Below are 21,076 nucleotides of genomic sequence, written 5' to 3'. Positions count from 1 at the left end.
TTTATTTATTTGATAGTGACAAATACTTACAGTTATAATATTCAAGAAGACTTTGTTAAAACGGATATTTTTGAGAGTTTAACTGCCATACAATATAACGAGTATAAGCTTGACTGGTGGATTATATAATTACCATTCGCGCGATCTTATAACTCTCTTATGTTTTTACTCTCCATGGCTACACTTGCAGTATAAACATCTTTTGATAGTGGTTCCCAATGTAAAATGAAAGATAATTTATATTACATGTACAAAAAGTTCGTTAGCAAATAAAAAAATAGCTTAACCCATTATTTTAGATCAAAAACGCATTAAATATATTATTATAGTAATTTTTAACAAGTAGGTACATAGTGATTTGTACCCGACGTCCAAGAAGGGTTTTTTATCATAAATACATAACAAGAAATCCCCACCTGATTAAAATCCCAACGTTTAAACAAAAATCTCTCCAATAAAACGTATTACATTACAATACGTACATACTTACAAGTCCCATAAACTATAACATTGTTATGTCAGAACTAGAGTCTCAGCAACACGGCCTTACTCGATGTAATAATATCAGATACAAGAGCTTATAATAAAGTTGCTTATGTTGGTAGTCAAGTAGTTGTCTCGATGACGAATACCTGTTGAGTAACGATTGAAAAAGCGAAACCTTCGACCGCGGAGCGCTGACAATGCTTACCAACTTTCACCTATTCGAATTTAAGTGTCAACTTAAATACAGCCTCAAATTAATATTGAAGTATGCTAATAGAGCTATAGGGAAAAAAGTATCCGGGTTTGGTCCAATTACTTCGATCAATATTATTGATTATGCGCAAATGATCCACCCAATGTGTATCATCAGTGTATTTCGCTTAAATTATGCACCGAACTCGAAATCAGACAGGATATGTGCATGTACTAGGAACTAGATAGAGGCTTCAAACATTTTCGAGAATTATTATACTATTTCTGGTCACGCTTGTGGCGCGTTGTTGTTATTCCGAACATTATTATTTCAAGGTTGTGCGGCCGTCGCAGTGAGGTTGCGTAGTGGGGCTCCTCGGTAGGCGTCGTTCAACTGGTATCTCTGTCCCTCTTTTGCATTAAGGTTCAGCTTACTCTGTACTTGGCATTTGATATGAGCCGCGTCAATGTGAACATAACTATTCCTTGATAGTCAGTCCATTACGATAGTGTACATCCTCACCTGGTTCAAGTTTTGATAATATATAAATACCTATTTTAAAACCTGAATAAATACAATACATTACTTGCTTATAGCAAGTATGAGTCATACTCTTGCACTACTATAATTATAAATTGACTGGGGAATCGACTGTATTGTAAAGAAAAATGCTTCCTTTGTTATTATTTGTTTTAGAAGTAGAATATAAGTAGATTTTCACCACCACTGTTACACTATTTTAGAATACATACGTAGGTATCTTTATAAAATAGAACATGTTTATTTTTCACAAAAAGGGAATGTCTTAATCAAATCACCATTCATCAAACATCATTGTATTGTAACATACTTATATTTTTTTGTACTAAATTGTTACAAATCATCATACTTTAATAATAGTTTATTTTGTTTGCTGCTTCTGTAGAATTGAATCCTGTGACCTCCAACTGGGAGACACATGGAGGGGGATGCAAGGCAAGATGAGCGTGACAGCGCCGGTTAAGAAGATAAGAAAAAAGTCAGACAATAAGCCACAATCTCAAATGTACGTATAATACGCTTGATACATTGGTGGAAATGTCTGGGTTTTTAAATTAATGCCTATTTTCCTTAACGTATTGTGCTTGCATTATTTTCGTGTTTAGTACACCAGTCTCAACGGAAGCCGGAAATAGAGAACAGGCGTTAGAAACAAAACCTCTTTTGTTAGTTTATCAATACACAGTATTTAAATAAGCCTAGTTTTTTTTGCAAATTCGTTGCAATTAATTCAATGGCATACAATTGAATGTTTTATAGCGAACGTGTTTTAAGCTGAGTAGACGAAATACTGGTAGGTAACTTGTTAAATGTACTATTGAACCCGGTGTTGTTTCAAGCTTGTACAATATGTACATGTATATATATGAGTTTTAAATATGATTGTAATTATTTACTTAATCGTTGAGCAAACTGGGTATTTTTATTATATTCGTATACAAATTATAAGGCTTAAATAAAAGAACTCTAGTGTCGGGTGTTGAAGGTTACATTCACACCTATCGTTATCAGGAGAGTTTAAATTATTACTACCGATATACGATCAGTAGGTCAACGTGTCAAAATAAAACTTCATGAAGAATATTTACTCATTTCAATGTTTTGTGGCTTTAGTATGTCCCCAATACAGGTGAGCTATATCTGTGTTATATGTACTTAATTGTTTCTTGTTGTAATATTACTAAGTATTTATTTAATTATGTATGAGTTCAATAAAGTTTGTCATGTTTGGCCTTCAAGGGTTGCTTTATTTGGAAATATTAAAATTATCGTTGTCAGCCAGGTGGCATGCAGTAACTGAAAAAAAGTTCAGCGAAAAAGTAATTCAATTATTAGAATAATGATTTCTCTATTAAAATGCATTAAACGATATTTGTATTCAATGTGTAAAAGAGAGGAATATGCTGCTTAGAAGTTTCTGAGGGGGAATTCTGCGTCCTTGTCGCGCAAAACGGTTACTCTGCTGCGAGGTGTGGAGTTGCTGTGGCGTTTTTTGCATTGTGACGTCAGCGTGAAGTAGTTGTCTTTGTCTAGCAAACTATTTTAAATCACTAATATGTACCACGTTTCATTACATATTTCACTATTGCTTGTCTTCATACAAATATAAATAAAACTACCTATAAAAATATAGACACATACATGGATTCATTAGCAAAGCTCTGCAACCATTATTATCTTATTATATTGTATTGTTATAATTATGTGTTCGTGCTATTACTATGAATTGTTTATTTATGCAAGTATGCAAGTAATGTTTTTGATATTGTTACTCGGTTCATGCATGATTTATTATTTTAATCTTATAAAATCACATAGTGGGCTGTTTCTGTTCAATTAAAATAGGGCTGTGTGGTTCGGAAAAAAGTTCCATGGCATCATTAAAATTTACGTTTCTTGTACAATTCTCCCCGAATTAACACAAATACTACTCTAATGCAAATATGTAGGTACTTAGTCAAAATCTAGGTGTTATAGAGGTTTCAGATGAAAACGAAAACAAAAGACCTTCAGCATGATAGCTCCATTTCCTTCTATATCGCTCCATCTCTTAATAGTTTTTTGGAAACCGTATCGCAGTAAACACATACATATGTTACCCACCCCTTTTTAGCGCACTAATTGGTCACTGAAACAATAACCCTTACTGGAACATTGTTCATAGTTAAGTTTATTTTCTATCTTCATTTCTTCTCTTCTATGTTTGGATGTATTAAATAACGGGGACTTAGCATGAAAATAAGTTGAAAATGCCTGATACTGAAAACTTTCTCACAATCTGTTTACATGCATGGAATTTGCAAATGTCATTTGTTTTATTAATTTTATTTTTGCTGGCTGGGTGTTGTTGATATTGTAGCCTCATTGTCGTATTGATGTTGTTGCAGGAGCAAAATACCTGATTTCTTGTTTTTAGATGTTATATGGGCTGCTATTGTTTCTGCATTTAAAGATGTGTGTGAAATTCTGTGATGGTGTTTGTTGTGTTGTTGATATAAGGAATTGCAATATTATTCATCATGCGGTATTTATTGGATGTCGATTAGGTTGATACGGTCAAACAGTTTTGTCTGCTGTCAGATTTATCCTGAATTGCTAGTGGGCCCATAGTTAAGAGGCTAAAAGATGAGCTGCCAATGATTATATTGTCTTTATTGGATAATAGGCGGCTGATGAAGCAAATTTCGACCTATTAAACAATCTTAGGTGGACCATCCCTCTACTAAAATTATGGGAAAACACCCTAAAATGTACCTTAGCTGAACTGTTTGGGTGTGACGGCGGGGTCCGGATTCAGGTTCAATGTAATGGTTAGCCAATAGGATTTTTTGCCCTGATAACGAGCCTAATCTTCATAGAAACTTCTCCACACAACACCTATATAATTTTATCATAGAAAAGATTGTTGTTTGTTGTAAAATCTGTATTTTTTAAAACTTACAGACTTTTTTCATTTTGGGATATGGTTATCCTACTCTCGGGAAATCTTATGTCATTTGCCAATCATGATACGTTTCACATATTTGCTCCTACTCAAAATTTCATTATTTTGGGTCTATAAGTCAGATTCATAAAACATTCGGTTTAAGGCTAATCACGGTGTTGGGACTCATTAAAAGGTGTTATTGGTGCCATTCTAGTATTTATATTTAATGGGTTCTTTCATATGGCCCCACATTTTCAGTTTACGTAGCTAGAGGAACAGTTTTAGTTAATCAATATGATTTTGTAATAAGAGCCACGCTGGTGGCAAAATCTTTTTCCATTTTCTCAAAAATGGTTTACTGGACTTAAATCCGTGGTCGTATCTTATGATTTGATGTATTAAAAAGCATATAATTTTTAAATTTCATTATTTTTTATTTCAAAATGTTAGAACTGTATTATTCACACAGCACCCATAACATGATAATACTCTTCAACCATATCATTTAGATATAGATATGTGGAAGTCTCAAAACTCGATTATCACGCCTATAATGATAATAAAAAATATGATAATATTCAAAAAATAGATTACGAACTTCAGATAGTGATTCCAGATCTTTATTTGATTTTCAGAAATAAGTGTCACAACGAGAAGAAGCGACGGGAACTCGAAAACGAAACCATAAATCAGCTTGAAGAGCTTCTCGGCACCTGTCTCGCTGAAGTAAAGCAGCCGGATAAGAACGGCATCGTACGCGAGGCCACCCGGCAGATCCAGGAGGTGCTGCGGCGCCGGCGGGAGTGCCCCGAGGAGTGTCCGCTGCGCGTCGCCCAGTGCCTCTCGCCCGTGCAAGCCGGCGAAGTCAGCTCCACACAGCCCTCCTGCGCTGGGTTACATTACTCCGAGCTCACATCACTAATCGAGGTATTTTATTTCATTCATTTTAATAAGTTTTATCCTGTTTTGTTACATGAAGCACTGTTGACAAATGTTTTAGTCAATAATGATCTTTCTAACTTAACACATTTTTTTTATTTTTAATAAATTGGCAATATGGGTACGCCATTGAGAAGTTAAACATGCCATTTTGTTTGTATGTTAAATCGTGTTTTGTTTTTATCAGTACGCATACAAACGTGCAACAATGTTGTAAACATTCATGCATTTTTCTTATAGAAACTTACATATCTTGCAGGTGTAATCTATAAAGTAAACTAAACAATTAAAATAACTGTTTTAGGCGCTCAAGCACTACACCGGCACCCTCGGATGGGTTTTATTGGAAATAAACTCAAAGGCTGAAATAGAATGTATAACCGAAAACATTAAGGAGCTCACTCTGCAAGACAGAACAGAGTTATACAAGAAATCGATATTCTCGCTTTTGCATGTCAAAGATCATGTAAAATTAAGACCGTTGTTAAGAAATATACAAACCTTTAACTGGAGTTCAGGAGAAATCGACAAATTTCAAGCTATACAAGCTCGTCTTCTTATCAAAAACTCCAATGGGACTGACAGTGCTGGGTAAGTTTCATAAAGTTACTTTTCTTAAGTTGGATATTCAACAAAATAAAGTCATATAAAAGCCGTCAAGGTGTTGAAAGACATCGAGACATCGGGTAGCACTATTGATATGGACGTGTTTTGCTATTTCATTGTGATAGTAGATGGTGACGGTCGAACGATAAGGGGCCGATTACTTGTTACTAATACGTATTAAAGTCGACTAACGCAGAACTACTGTAGGAATCTATTTCACAAATGAAGGCAATACTGTGCATAACAATCTAGAATATTACGCAGTTGTAGGTACTAGCTTTAAATATTTTCTTTATAAGCGTATAATATTAAACAAGACTGTTTATCGTCGTTTGAGAGTAACTCAACACAATTGATATTGAGAAGTAAGCTACGTAATAGATGTACTTAATACCTATGTTGTGGATAAATAATTATATTACGTGTAATTTTGACTTCGGGCTACGAAAAGAAAAGGACCACTATTCAAACTTACATATTAACTTAGAATGTGCAGTAGTCAGCTTTAATGATATGTCTTTGCTGTGGGGCGTGCCTTATTAGCAGATATAATCAGGTGCAGATAGGTGGTTTAAGATTAGCAAATTACTGATTTCAATTGTGAGTCAACAGTAACAACATACGCATTATGGCTTAATAAACGAGTCTTATAATATTCTATTTTTATACATAAGGGTAAGTTGAATTTGCTTTAACTATGAGAACTGTGTTGTAAGATGATTGTTTTCGTTGTTCAGGTACGCGGAGTGCGTGATCCACGCTGCGCCAGTGCGCGGCTCGTCCTCGGAGGAGGCCGGCTCCGTCATGTGCGTCATCCGGCGCTGCGAGGACGCGTCGGCCGCACTTCTCCCCGGCGACGGCGGCCCGCCCGCCATCACCGCCAAACACTCCGATCACATCGTCTTCAGATTGGATTGTAACTTCATTATTTTATGTAAGTCATTACACCACACCGTGAAAATCCAATCCTGATCGGAATTCCTTACATTTGTCTGATAACCCAACTTTTTTTTAATTTCAGTTTGTGATTTAAGTGGAGTGGAAAACTTAATAAACACTTCTAAACCCCTGGTGGGTACTCGTTATTTGGAACTAGTTGAGAATTGTGATCGTATTCGTGTAGCCGCGCACTTACAAGAAGCCGTGTGTCTTCCCGCGCCGCCAGCTATCAGTGAACCATTTCGGTTGCGTATCGCTCCTGATAGACCTTGCTTCAGAGTCGTAGCGCGGTCACGTCTATTCAGAGCGAAACCGTCGTCGGGCGAGCCGGATTTTATAATGTCCACGCACACCGTCCTGGGCGACGAAGACATGGATCTCCTCGAAACAGACGGTCCTCGGCCACCAGTTGGCGGGCCACTCATGACGTCTGTTGCAAACGGAGAATCCTCTACGTGTGAACCACGATATCGGTCACCTATAAGTCCCAATGATGGCAATCCTTTTCTTAGTGAATTCGACCTGGAACCTTGGGCATCGTCTTTGCTCGGCGAAATGCCGAGTGAAGACTCAAAAGACCGCAAAGAGAGTGTCCCCGAAACTCACTCGCAACCCTTAACGCCGCGGGCACCGCCGACACCGGGAGAGGGACCACCTTCAAATCAGCCGGCCGAGGAGCCCAATAGGCTTCGGAGTCTCCTTAGTAAGAAACCAATGCCGGGAAACGAAGGTGCGGTGAATTCGAACAACCGTATACTAAAAGATTTGCTGAAGCAAGAAGACGAAGAGGCTACAGGGAGCGAGACGTCAGCGCCGCACACACCGCACACGCCGCACACGCCGCTGACGCCGCACACGCCGCACACGCCCAGCGCCGCGCTGTCGCCGCTGCATTCCGCGCAGCCGCGCCCGCCGCCGCACGCGCTGCACGCGCCGCACCAGCCGCACCAGCCGCACCCCGCGCCGCAGCACCATCACAACAACTCCGACGTCTTGCTCAGGGTGAGTCTCCTTATCACGAACTCGCTACCTCACTACCAGTTATAAATATCATTACAAACAACTTTACTCTCCTTAGATATTAAATGACAAGTCGGACGAGGATGCCGAGGAGAACCGAAGAAATTCTGGTGACGGGAACCGAGGCGTGTCCCAACCAAGCGCTCTGCTATCCCAATTGCTCTCTAGTAGTAATGGGCCGTCTGGCAATGGACGACAGCAGGACAACAGCGACAATTACATGGAAAGAATGGCCGGAGTCAAACGCAAGTTCGAAGAAACTAACAAAGGAGCCCCTAGTAATCCTAAAAGGGCTACGCCTGAAAACCAGCAGGTATTTATTAGTCACAAAGATTTTATTATGTTCTTATTGACAACATTTTGGAAATTATTTTAACGACGAGAATTTCTTCCAAACCGAAATGGAACTGGCAATTATGGATTTGAATACTAAGGTGGACCCTTTCTTCTTTGAAATATAGATCAGTATATCTAATTGTACATTAACTTTAGGTAACGTCGAGCGCGCTCCCCGCATCATCGGCAGCGTCATCGACTGCCACGAGTCCGGCCACGAGCAGCAGCCCCGGCATGAGCCAGCTGTGTCAGAAGAACCAGATCCTGGTATCCCTGCTAGCGCGGCAGCAGACCACGCCCACCACGCCGCTGCCCCTCCCCAACCCCAACCTGCGCGCCTACGGGCCCACCGCGCGGCCACGCCCCCCGCCGCCGCCGCAGATGCCGCCGCAACGACATTTGCACTCCACGCTGTCCAATATACTGACCGGAGCCAACCAGTAAGTCTCTTTGTAAATAGGTACTTGTTGCTGATATGGGCCATGTACACTCAGCCCCATTCAGCATATTCCCATAGAAACTGACGATTTTGTATTGCATCCATTCAGCTACTTGTCTTTCAGGAGTATACGCGTGTTTTATTATATGTAAAGTTAATGCGATTCCACCGTATTCATTCATCAATGGTACACGCAGAGCTGCAAAATTGCGCCCACAATTCTTCAGCGAATAGAGTTGAATATGTACGCATAGTCCATAAATTTCTTGTCTTCCGTCGCTATTAAGCCGTAGATTAGTTATTATATATTTTTATTTGTGGGGTTTCTAATGATGAAAACTCACCATGTTCCTTCTTAATCCCTTTATGTACCAGTTCCGAGGGTTTCGAACAATCCCGCAGCCATGGCGGGTTTTGTTGATATCTGTTTATAAGTTCGTAACCAGTGTCGTAATATTGCAGCCGGCCGAACAACATGAACGGCGGTGGCGGCGTCCCGGCGGAGGGCGGCGGCGCGGCGCTGGGCTCGAGCCACCTGCAGATGGTGCTGCAGAGCGGCGCGCTGGCGGCCGGAGCACGCTACCCCGCGCCGCATGCCATGCAGCACTACCCGCAGCAGGCGCCCGGACACGTCTACAACAACCAGCCGCAACAGACAACGTTAGTATAAAAGTGACAAGTTTTCATTTGGTATAGGATCATTCAAAGTAATGTTTGAAAGCTGTATTGCATTTCTGGGTAACCAATCTTTCAGTATACCAACTAATGTTCCAATCCGAAAGCTATTTCACTAAACTTAATTTAGTAATATAAGTATGTTACCGAACTTGGACCGTTTTATAACTATATTCCTAGTGAGATGTTAAAGAATCGCTTTCGTATAACTATGTTACGGCTTCATCTATCTTACTGCAACATATACATACATACCAGTCGTACATTAACATTGGACGAGCGAATACACTATTAAATTATTTTAATTCTCAAAACGTGTTATGCACAGGCCCTTAGGAAATTCAATGAAATAAATTCTTGATACCGACTTCTAAAACAGCAAATAAATTGTAAATTTTTATGTTTGTATTTTCTCGTCTCATTGATTTCACACTTTAATTACAGAAGTAATAACGTGCGACCTCAAGGTGGTCCTGCTGGTGACAGCGAGGTACCGAGTGATCTTACGCTGTCCGACATTCTGGACGAGGTGATCGAAAACATGCCCGACGCAGACCGCCCTCAGCCCGATGTTAATGTGCGGCAACGACAGGTACGTAGTCAAATTATTCACTTTACTTATTTTTTTTATTTGAAAAAAAAATTGTGTAGTTGATATTTTTGTAAAACATGTGTTTGTTTAATCTTAGAGTCGTGTTTGTTGCACTGAAGTTACAATTGGTTACAAATAGCTTAATCTGCACATAGGCGCTTCCGTAGGTATAATCGTAAAACCCCACAAAACTACATATGCCATTTTGTTGATATTTTAATTTTTTTTAAATGTCATATTGTAGGGAATGAAAGAGAAAAACGCGATGATCAATGCGATACGACAAAGCTTGATGCAATACGAGGCGGTGGGTAAGAGCCCTGGGGGTTCGAGCCCGAGTGCTGGGGCGGGGCCCGGCGTGGCGGCGGGCGCGGCTCCGCGGGCGGCGCCGGCCGGGTACGGCGCGCCGGTGTCGCCGGGCTCGCCCGAGCCGCGCGAGCGCTGGCGGGCGCTGCAGTGCGGCCTGCCGGGCTATGCGGACCCCGCCCGGGCGCGGGCGCTGGTGGAGCAAGAACGTGCTCGGTTGCTGCAGCTGCAGCGAACGCAGCAGATGCTCGTATCACCTGAGGTAATATCTCAACTTGTGTTGCTTTTTTATTGCAGTGTCAAAATTTTCACCAACCCGCATTCAGTAAGCGTGGTGATTAACGCTCGATCCTTCTCCATATGAGAGGAAGCCTGCGCCCAGCAGTGGGACGATAAAAAGGCTGTGACAGACATAATTTTCTGAGCCTTGAATTCTTATAGTTTTTATCACCCCTAATAAAAATCTAAGAATAAGGAAAATAAAGATCTTTTTCCGCACATGAATAAATTTGCTGACTTACAAACAGTGGTTGTTAAGAGGCAACGCAATAGTTATACTTAAAGTTACTAAAAACAAAATGTGCCAATATTTTTGCAAACAACTTACTAGGTAAATTAAATAATGTGAGCCAAAGAGTCAAAAATCTAATTTATAATGTTTGCCCACAGGCTGCTGAGCAACCTCAAGCTGATTTAGGCTCGACTATCAACGCCCTCGTTTCCGCCACGCCCCCTAATGTAGCTTTAACACGAACGGACTATCACCATCAGATGTATCACCAGAACAGTGAGTACCAACTAATCTCTATCAACTACTTATACTGAACAAAAACACTTTATTTGTGTATTTATACTTTATGTACAAAAAGTAAAAAGTACAGTCAACCATCAGGTTAAAGGGAAATCATAAATAGGAACAAAAAGTAAATTATGTAACAATAAAACATGAATATGAATAAAAACATAATACAATTCATAAATACACAGGCCAGATATATAAAAAATCTATATTATATAAGTACACCATAAGAATAAAATACAAAATCAATAAGAGTGACTTTATCTTGAAAATATCGCCGGCCATATTTCTTCACTGTCTCTTGATTATATATTTTTTTTAAGATTTCAAGACACATGATTTATGTTAATACAATAACAATTTATTATGTCAATTCTTTGATTTATATTCGTACTTGTTTATTTCCAGATCAAATGGGTCCAAATTACGGTACAAATAAAATAACCACGTCGCAACAGAACCCGATGCTCAGCCGACAGTTGAGTGTAAGTAAAGATACGATTTTACTTCTGTCATTGATATTTCAATCGGTCAAAAATGTTGTGTGTTCTCGACATAATGAATGTGAAAAGAATCAAACTGAAAAGAATCTGAGAGAGAGGCATCGTTATAACTTTAATAAACTGGTTCATATTGGAACACCGCAAAAAATGGAATATCTAGATTGCTATTTCTTGATATTATATTTTTTTGTATTATTCCGTACGAGTGATATGTTTTTTCCAGTTCCTTTTCCAGTTATTTATTCCTGAGATAAATCTAGAAAACAATATAGACTGATTTAGTTAATATTATTATGAGTTAAAGTAAGTCACGGCACTTGATCATGACAAGTGTAAGTAAATAGAGACGTCTGACGTTGCAGGTGGCGGGTTCGGGCGCGTACTCGCACAGCGGCGGCGTCTCCACGCATACGGCGGCCGCGCTACACACGCCCATGACGCCCGCGCAGCCCTACCACCGCCCGCCGCGCCCGCATCTAGGTAACACACATACACACCACATATACACACACATATCACAACTACAGTGTGGTTACGATACTCTGATAGACTCACGGAGTAAGGAAAGATGAGCGGAGATGTCATAAGGCATATAGGTCAAGTGCGTTCTTGTAGGTCAAGTAACGTACAGCGATGATCTGTTACTACAGCTAACGAGGCATTCGGGTTTCTTGTCAAATCAGGATAATTCTGTAAAAGATTGGGCTTTATTGATTGGCGATTTGATTAAAAATGGGTAGGTTCTAAATGTGTATGAGGGCGGAGTAACGTTCCTCGTCCCGAACACCCGCATTTTGGCGCGTTATTTTGTTATGAAATTTGCGTTATGACATCTCCGCTAGTCATTTATTTCTTCGTGGACAGACGCTATCTATATTTCCGTTTTGAAGAGATAACTTACAAGGCGATGACGAGAGCTATCATAATCACGCTGCCATGCGCATACCAGTGCCTTTGTCTTAGTGACAACCAAAAGTAGTTGTTATTGCATATTGGTTCTTAATGTATTTTACAATTTGATTTTAATTTACATACAAATAAATTGTCACTATTACAAAAGTCACTAGTGCGCCTTCCTTATTAACATTGTACACTCGTTTGCGCAAAACTATTAGATATTACAGCCTTATATCAGATTCTTAATACATAAGAACTTGATATAAGACTGATGCGCCAACGAATGTAGAATTGTTATACATTGATTTTATGAAACATGAAACTGTGTATTTCGATTCTTTGAACAGTCCAAAGTCCGAACATCAATCATTATGAATATCAGAACATAATGGAATTTCCTCAAAAGTATCAAAATGCACAGATCGTTCGTTCATTGAAAGTAAATAAAGTATTTTCATAAAAGTTACCTTTTTTTAACATCAAATTAAATACTACTAACGTGCGCATCGAAATAGTCAAAATCAAAAAACTTTAAAATTATGAGAGGGGTGGTCTTGTGGTTATATTTTACTTATGTTTTGGAAGTAGTTTGCTTATCTTTTTTAATAAGGTGATCAGATATTTATTTAATTAAGTATAGTATGAATTTATACAATTTATTATACATTGGTTTTTTGTACGGCTTTCCAGTAAAACTAATAATGATACATAAAATTTTGTAGATATCATAGATTAGAAATTTGCCAATCGGTTTTATACTTCAGAGCATGAAAAAAAAGAAAAGCATGTCCCGTAGAAATTTAGTAATAGCGTGTCCTGCCGTATCTGGATAATTTTCCAGAAATCTTAGACAAAAAACTTAATTGCATGTCTATGGCTTCACTATCCGGTACCTTTAAAATCTTATGAATGCAAGTCTAGTAGCGACAACAAGAAAAATGCGGTGAACGCTAACTTACCTGGAGTTAGTAACCGCTGAGGTGATTAAAGCGAGTCGGTCATCATATCGTCGGTGCCGCTCGGCCGACACGGTATTCGCGCGTTCCACCTCGAGTCCCTTATTCCCCAATCCCGCCGTAACGGCGGACAGGCGCATCGAATTAGGTAGGTCGGGCAACGGTCACCGCGGAGTGCCCCTTGCCCGTAGTACTTAACGCGGCGTGTGTGGCAGTGGGAGGCTACTACGAGGAGGGCGGCGCGGGCGCGGCCGGCTACTGCGGCGACTACGCGCGCTGCGGCCCGCCGCACCCGCACCCGCACCCGCACCCGCACGCGCCGCACCCCACCCTCGACCACCACGCATGTGAGTATCGCATACCGCCTCCACACTCGCTCAGGACCTTTGCGTTAATGTCTACTGGATGCCGATCGTCCCGTCGGCCACCGAGGTAAGCAACCGAGTAGTGGTCGAATCTACGTAGCCAAAGTTTCTCTTCCGATATCTATCGCTCTGCATGATTAATATTAATCTATTGCATTCTGCGCTTCAAAACCTTCGCTTACCTGATATGAATGCGGAACACGTTAGTTATTCGATGGTCCCGCATCGGACAGAGCGACAAACCGGACTCTCGGATAACCGAATGCATCGTGGTAGGGTCTGGCAAAGGTAGGAATTGATTAATAGTTTCTGACTCATGTTACGTGGAACGGATGCGGCAAAAGCGAAAGGTCGCGGTGTGATAAGAGTGTTTTTTGTAGGTGCGGGTAACGGCGGCGGCGGCGCGGGCGCGGGCGGCACGTCGGAGTACGTGCGCAACGAGCTGCGCGCCGTGGTGGGCGCGCGCGCGCGGCCCGAGCTGCACGCGCTGCAGCCGCCTGACATGGACGCGCTCATCGCCTACGACATCACGCCGCCCGGTGAGCGCACTCCCCGCACTCCTCCCTCCTCAGCCCCGAACCACCACTATTCCCACTTCAAACTTGACTCCCTCACTGGTGCTAAAACTAAATAGGGTGTTTTGCTACTAACAAGTATTCCTTCCCGGATGTAAATGCCGCCAATAAATAAAATACTATAAAATTGACACAAAGGTAAATGAGAAATTAATTAGGTAATATGTAACCTCGGACATATTCAACCCCATCAAATCGTCCGGTCTGAACGTGAGATAATGATAGTTCATAGGCAAATAATGTTGGGTTATATTGAAAGCCCGTCAAATGATACCTACATGTATGTGTCAAGCTGCGTTTTCACAGGGCTCCATGAGTGATCCAAAATAGGAATTATTTAGGAAAATAATTCCTTTCATTGGAGAACAACACTAGAAAGTAAAAGATGTCTCGTAGATAACATTTTTAAACTGAGAAACAAGAAGGATTGTGTCTTGTGTCAATTTTGGTTTTGTTTCATTTAGCAATAATAGGTATGTGAGTTTTATATTAGTTATATAGGTAGTTAAAACTTAGGTGATAATTAGGTCATCTTAATGTACAGTAGTTAAAACGTACGTGTGTGTTTAATTTTACTCTTTAGTCCGCCTAAAACGAAAAATCTAACCTGCTTGGGATAACCAGTGCCTTCACTGAGCTCTGCTTAAAACATTACAAATATTGGTTATGCCTTGTAATGAAAATGTTGTTCATAAGTAGTCGGATATACCCCTTCCTATCCAGAGTATTTGGGAACAATATAGGCACGTTGCTCTCGGTAGCGCGTACTGTTGAAGCATTGTCAGTGTAGGGGATAACCACTGCCAATGTATACGTGTGTACGTACGTAGGTGGCGGCAGTGTGGTGGGGGGCCGAGCGTCCTCGGCGTCGACTAATTCGTGGGAATCGCAACAGAGCACCCCGGTAAGCTTGGGACGCGTTCAGCGAATACAAAATATCATCTAGCCACTTCACTACTTTATAGGTTTTCATTATTCTGTAGACCTACCTATGATTATTACGTCTGCTCTGCTGCGTGTGTTGTCGATCATCTTCAAACTAGAAGCTGAGAGAAATGTACCAAGGTCAGCTATCTACACTAGCTTCGTACGCATTTACCTATTCTTGATTTCGCAGTTGAAGTATAAATCAAACATGTATAGAATAGCTCAAATTGGTACATTCCTGAACTTTGAACAAGCTTTTGTGATGTGATGTATAATAATGTCTCTTATACTAGTGAAAACTATTTTAATTCTAATAATAATCATCTCAAATATTTTTTTCTTAGAAACCTTATTTCAAACGTAAATTATCTTAATATTATTCACCGGCTTATAGGATTTAACTTTCTAAAGGTTAAGCTTAGACAAAATCGGGGAAGAAATCGCATGCGCAAACTATGAAGTGTGGTGAAGGTTTTGTGACGTTGTAGTAATAAAACAAAAGCATTATATTTTTGCAATAGTTCGCTTATTGTCCGCTTCTAAAATGTTCTAGAACATTTTTCGTTGATTACGTAGATACTCAGGAGACGATTGCATGGCGGTATTTGAGACTTGAATCGGTTTATCCTTTTAGACGATGTGCGAGTAGCGATCAAAATGTTTTACTTAGTTACTTGGATTTAAATGCTTTTTTATACACTCTTCTACAAATACAAATTGAATAGTAAAAATACCTATTCAACTGTACCATGAACTTTATGACATGGAATGGATTATAATGATTGGTGATTGAGACATTTTTATTCCTTGGTCAGACGTGGTATTAAAAAAAAAATTCAATTGCTACTGTGTACAGTAAGAAAAACAATTATTTATATTTTGATCGTTTCTCGTGTATAGCATTTACATTTATCTTTGCTTTTAAAAAAACGCTGTTAATTATTTTAAAATGCCAAAATTAGAAAATGAAGCGTTATAAATTTTAAATCGCTCAATTTATTGTGCTCTAATTTCTGACAATTCTTTAGAGTAATCAATTCGTCCTATTCGGTATAAGTTGACGCTTTAGGAATTTATTACATAACCTTAACAAAACGAAAATTAGCGTTATTCTGATCCTCGCATACCAGCACTTACTTTTTTAAATTAGGTAATAAGGACGCGCACATTTCTACCCATTTTTTGGAATCTTTAAGATGGGTTCACTAAGTTAATATGAAAGTGTGTGGTGATCTTATAATTCAACTCTCAATAATAATGCTCTTATAAATGTTAATTTGGCGCAGTTTATAAATAGTCATTTGATTCCCAACGACTATGCCAAAGTTGGAAGTAGACAATAGCGATGAGCGTGGTAGGTGCTGGCACTGACGTGCGTTTGGTCTGCGCAGAGTACTACGGAGGCGGGCTCGGCGGAGGCGGCGCGGGCGGCGGGCGGTGATGAGGCGCGGGCGGCGGGCGCGGGGGCGGCGAGTAAGGCGTCGCTGCTGCAGAAGCTGCTGTCGCAGTGATCGCCCGCGCCGCTGCAGCCCCGCGTCTTCGGCTGAATTATGCATTTATTAATTTCTCGCTTCATCGGATGGACGTTAATCGACGATCCCTAGATTCCAACGTAACGAACGTCGTCGTTCCGAGTTACGGTCTACGTGGTACCTCTGCGGCTGTAAATCTCACTTCGTGAGAATAATATAGTACATACGCGTATTTATAGACATCTATAATGTAGTCTAGTAGTGCTAGTGATGTTTTCGAGTTGTATAAAATCGTTTCGTTGATGATATATTTACTTCTAAGTTCTTTGAGAAACTTTAGGTATGGTCTTGTATAAATATGTATCTATGTATGTATCTTTAGTTACGCTCTAATTTTAACGAAAAACGAATCGATGCGAAATTCGTAGCTTCCTGTGATGGAAAAAAAATAGTGATTAAAAATTTTTAATTGACTCGTACGCCCAGTACACATACACAATGTACAATAGAAATATACCGCGTGCAATATTGTATAGAAATATTAAATACATATTTTGGCGTTGTGAACGTTATGTATTATAGTATGAAAGTCAGATGTTACCTGTTATGACAAAGTAATTTGTATTATAGTATATGATGACGAGACGTCGAGTGAAATGTTTCTCTTATGGAGAATATTATTTTTACGTGTAAATAATATGTTGTTAAATTATAGCTGTTGCTTTATTGTAAATATTTTGTTATGATATTTCTTTGTGTTTCGTGTATGGTACAATATTCTTTTAATTTCAGCCCAATTATGAAATTGATTAAATAATTACAAATATTTTTTTATGTTTTTCCAATACCTGTTTTCTATTATTTTAACTAATGACTCAGTGATGTTATAATCACAGTGATTGTTTTTTTTGTTTCATGAAATTGAGCCAAAATATTGTTGACGATACTTGGCAACGGAACTATATCTAGTATGTATACCTAGTGTATAAATAACATTTTATAAAGCCCTTTAGATATTATATTATGAAAATACGTGACGAAAATATATAATTTTTTATCTTGTTATGACTTTGAAATGTCTGTGATTATAACATTTGCCACGTCTTACAATAAGAGTAAAACCCCCTTGTTTGGTCGATGAAATTAACTAATACATAGGCGCGGATTTGTTATAAATAGAAAATAAGAAAGGGTGATAATGAATTGATAAATTTAATTTCTATTTTTATCAATTCAGTGTATCGATTATCTTGGCACACCGTGCATAAAATATATTGGATTTGATGAATATCTTAATATATGATGACTTAAATTTTGATACGTATTGAATATGGCATGTGGATCGTGCCACAACGAGATTGACATAAACATAATTGAATTGCGATCAATGTGCTACCGTTAGGACTATTTGCAGCAGTCAGAAAAATTAAATCCTGCGAATCGTAGGTCCACTGCTATCTAGACCTATTTAGAATGGGCTATATAGGAAGCTCTTAAATTCAAATAATATTGATTTTTTTAACATGGATTTAATCTGTCGGGAATGTACTTTTTAATCAAACAAAATTTACTAATTCGCGTTAAATAGTTGCAAATAATGCTAACGATAAGATAGCATTTGACGATCGTAACGGTACATACATGAACGTCTGTGCGCTAATAATATGTACATTGTTAACTTTCACATACGCATAAACGTATCATCGTGCTACATACTCGTACACGACGTTTTTGCTGCCGATAAAGTAATCGACATTATGGTAAGGACATTTTAATCGTACATGACACAGTCTTAATTATAAACGTTGTTTATATTTGAAATATATTTCCTTTGGGTAGTTTATTTACGATATTAAAGTTAGTGGTTTCTTCAAAATGATGTTTATAATTAAGTGCATTGAATGTTATTAACTGTGTGCGTATTGTTCTTAGTTCTACGGTGGATGGTTAATGTTGAAAAACATCAATGTTGGATGTCGTTATTAGTAACTATAAATTAAACTTTAGGCACGAAATTAGCAGTATTTACTACTTCGCCATTTCAGGCAGTACAATGTTGAATCGCAAAATTATACAAAAATATTTTCTTTGAAATATTACAAAAAAAATAACATAGCAGCATCAATGGTTACAGATTACCAACATGTTGTGTGAGCATGTAATTTTAGATCTGTTTGTTGTAACCATTGGAAATATATAAATACATTAATACTGCTTGAAGTGGCATGTACATTCGACGTTAACAATTAAGCGTACTAGAATTGCACAATATTACCTAATAATAATAAATATACGGTAACTTTAAAGTGTAATATTAAAATATGGCTAAGACCTTTGGGTGTGGTGTGTATCCTAATAACGGTCTAATATGTGTAACTTAAATTTTTAATATTATCCCATTGGTAGAACGTTTAGCGCAGTTGTTGCTCCATTATTTTTATATACGGGACCATAGCCTGAGCGTTATTAACGGTGCAATCCCAAGAAACACACATTGATGGTGCGCACAACGATCTTTGATACTAGGGTACATGCTACCGCCTACTATGTTTTGATCAGGAATTGTTATACATTACCGATTGATACCTGTTGCACTCTCTATGTATTCCATTAATGGCAAGGACTTGATCGACATGAAGTACTTAAACGAGTTCGGGGGTTCACTCAATTTAGTTCATAAATATAAGTAAGTTTCCTTAAATGTATTAATTACTTTCCAATAACACTTTTCAAAATACCAACCATAACATATAGGGTGTAGATACATTAAAGAAGTATATTGTGATGTGCTATAACTAAATAATGAACGTACAAAATATGTATAGATAAACCACAAGTCAAGTTAAACAAGTAATCTGACTATGAAATAATATAAAAATATTTTTATACCATACAGAATAAATAGAATGTTGTGTAGGCCACTGACCAATTTAATTTGTCATTGTCGTTGATAAAATTGGACAAGTTCGGCTCAGTTGACGTCTATAGATAGTGAGAAAACGAAGCTTTACGCAATCTGAAGACCATAGCAACGTAATTCATTCCACGATGGTTTCAGAGAGGCGAGTCCTGTGGTAATAAGTAAATTCCAAACCAATAAAGTACAAGTGATGGCCTTGTTACATGGAAATTTAAGCAAATAGGCGAGGAAGTAGTCGTGTCTAATACATTCATAATATATAAATATATGGTAACGAAATTTATTTACTCGTAACTGGTCGCTAGATGAAACAGCATATAATGCCGTCACTTACATAGTTTACAACATCTCGACGAGGATTGATGTACACAAATGTTATATTTTTTGCAGATATACGGTAACATAACTAGTTTATGTAATCAAGACTATATAATAACGTTTGAAACACGTCCATTGCATGATTAAACCGTTTAATTTTCTGTTAAATGTAAATAATAAAGTCATGCCGTAAATAAAGCATCGGTGCCTGAAAATTAAAGATAAAGAATATTTTTTCAATGCCACCTTTTAAAAAGTAATATGATACGATTATTAATAATATTGAAATTGAAATATTTAGTAAAGACTATGCATAAAATATGGATTAATGTCTATAAGTCTGCAAACACATAGATTCCATTAAAATATGATAATAGCCTATACATAGTTGAATCATTGTAAATAATTAATCTACATCGAATTTAGAGCCGGTACGTACGTATGAGATGCATCTTCCACGCGCCCTCATCGTGAGATGGACAATCAGCCTACACAATAAATTTGAATGCCTTTGATATAAAAATTAACTTCAAGCGGGACTCATCTCTACATAATAATTTTATGTAGAGACAGTGAAATCATAATATTGGAGAATTTTAGTCTTCCAAGTACATATAAAAGTTTTTGGACTGCGTCCTAAACTTTGACCTCGGATTGCCGCATTAAGGCCCAAACTAAGAAACCGCTTATCAAACGTGAACTTAAAATGGAGGTCTGAGGAGCTAGATCCACTTCAGTCAGAAAATCAATTGAATCATGACTCTTTGGCTGTTTATTAATTTGGGCATTTAATGCGTTAATTGGGCAGAAATTATCTCTTAAAAAAATTACTAAATACTTATAAAAATATCATCAATATTTATTTTTGACTCTAATTACTCTAAATAATTTTGTACTTGCTATCGGTATTGTTAAACTACATCTGTGTAAATTGTGTGCCATTTTGTAGTCGCTTATTTACATAACTAACTTGTTTTAAATCCATAATTTTGATCCTCCACGTACATATTATATTAAATTGTTCTTTGACATTCTCTACAGCATGATCGTTGACAAATTAATATCAGTACCTATATCATTTGCGCGGTTCAGTCCAGCGTTAATCCGGTCATTGCGCCAATAATAAGTAGAAATCGATATGACGATTTGTACAACGACTATTAAAATAAAAACGCACGTTTTACTTCACTTTCTAAACGCTCAATATGCTATTACATTACTTTTCCCTATAATAAATTCTAGAATACGTAATAACATTTTCTAGCTAAAAAGTAACGTCATTGGATTGCGCGCTGCCGCGTTGAATCATTAACCTTAACGTGCTCTTTGTTACGACATTAATGCAAC

At 38.3% G+C, this 21,076-nt stretch overlaps 1 protein-coding gene across 7 annotated transcripts in view; it reads left to right on the top strand.

The window, feature by feature from the left end:
* Positions 1-17,319, top strand: part of LOC110371968 (trithorax group protein osa) — a 42,338-nt gene extending 25,019 nt beyond the window's left edge. For 3 of the 7 annotated variants that reach the window (XM_049852343.2, XM_049852345.2, XM_049852340.2), the window contains 17 exons: positions 1,605-1,724; positions 4,781-5,072; positions 5,389-5,675; positions 6,428-6,624; positions 6,712-7,631; positions 7,708-7,962; positions 8,142-8,425; positions 8,887-9,084; positions 9,544-9,691; positions 9,936-10,259; positions 10,667-10,784; positions 11,205-11,281; positions 11,662-11,779; positions 13,368-13,499; positions 13,898-14,056; positions 14,923-14,996; positions 16,411-17,319. In XM_049852343.2, coding sequence (XP_049708300.2) covers positions 1,605-1,724; positions 4,781-5,072; positions 5,389-5,675; positions 6,428-6,624; positions 6,712-7,631; positions 7,708-7,962; positions 8,142-8,425; positions 8,887-9,084; positions 9,544-9,691; positions 9,936-10,259; positions 10,667-10,784; positions 11,205-11,281; positions 11,662-11,779; positions 13,368-13,499; positions 13,898-14,056; positions 14,923-14,996; positions 16,411-16,530 — 3,823 coding nt within the window. In that variant the 3' untranslated portion in view covers positions 16,531-17,319. The remainder of the gene's footprint in view (positions 1-1,604; positions 1,725-4,780; positions 5,073-5,388; positions 5,676-6,427; positions 6,625-6,711; positions 7,632-7,707; positions 7,963-8,141; positions 8,426-8,886; positions 9,085-9,543; positions 9,692-9,935; positions 10,260-10,666; positions 10,785-11,204; positions 11,282-11,661; positions 11,780-13,367; positions 13,500-13,897; positions 14,057-14,922; positions 14,997-16,410) is intronic. The other 4 variants (XM_049852346.2, XM_049852342.2, XM_049852344.2 and 1 more) reach the window with 4 other exon arrangements.
* Positions 17,320-21,076: the final 3,757 nt, after the last annotated feature.

Source organism: Helicoverpa armigera, chromosome 6, assembly GCF_030705265.1.
Source record: "Helicoverpa armigera isolate CAAS_96S chromosome 6, ASM3070526v1, whole genome shotgun sequence".
Classification (NCBI taxonomy): Eukaryota; Metazoa; Arthropoda; class Insecta; order Lepidoptera; family Noctuidae; genus Helicoverpa; species Helicoverpa armigera.
This window is presented reverse-complemented; position numbering and strand designations above follow the sequence as displayed.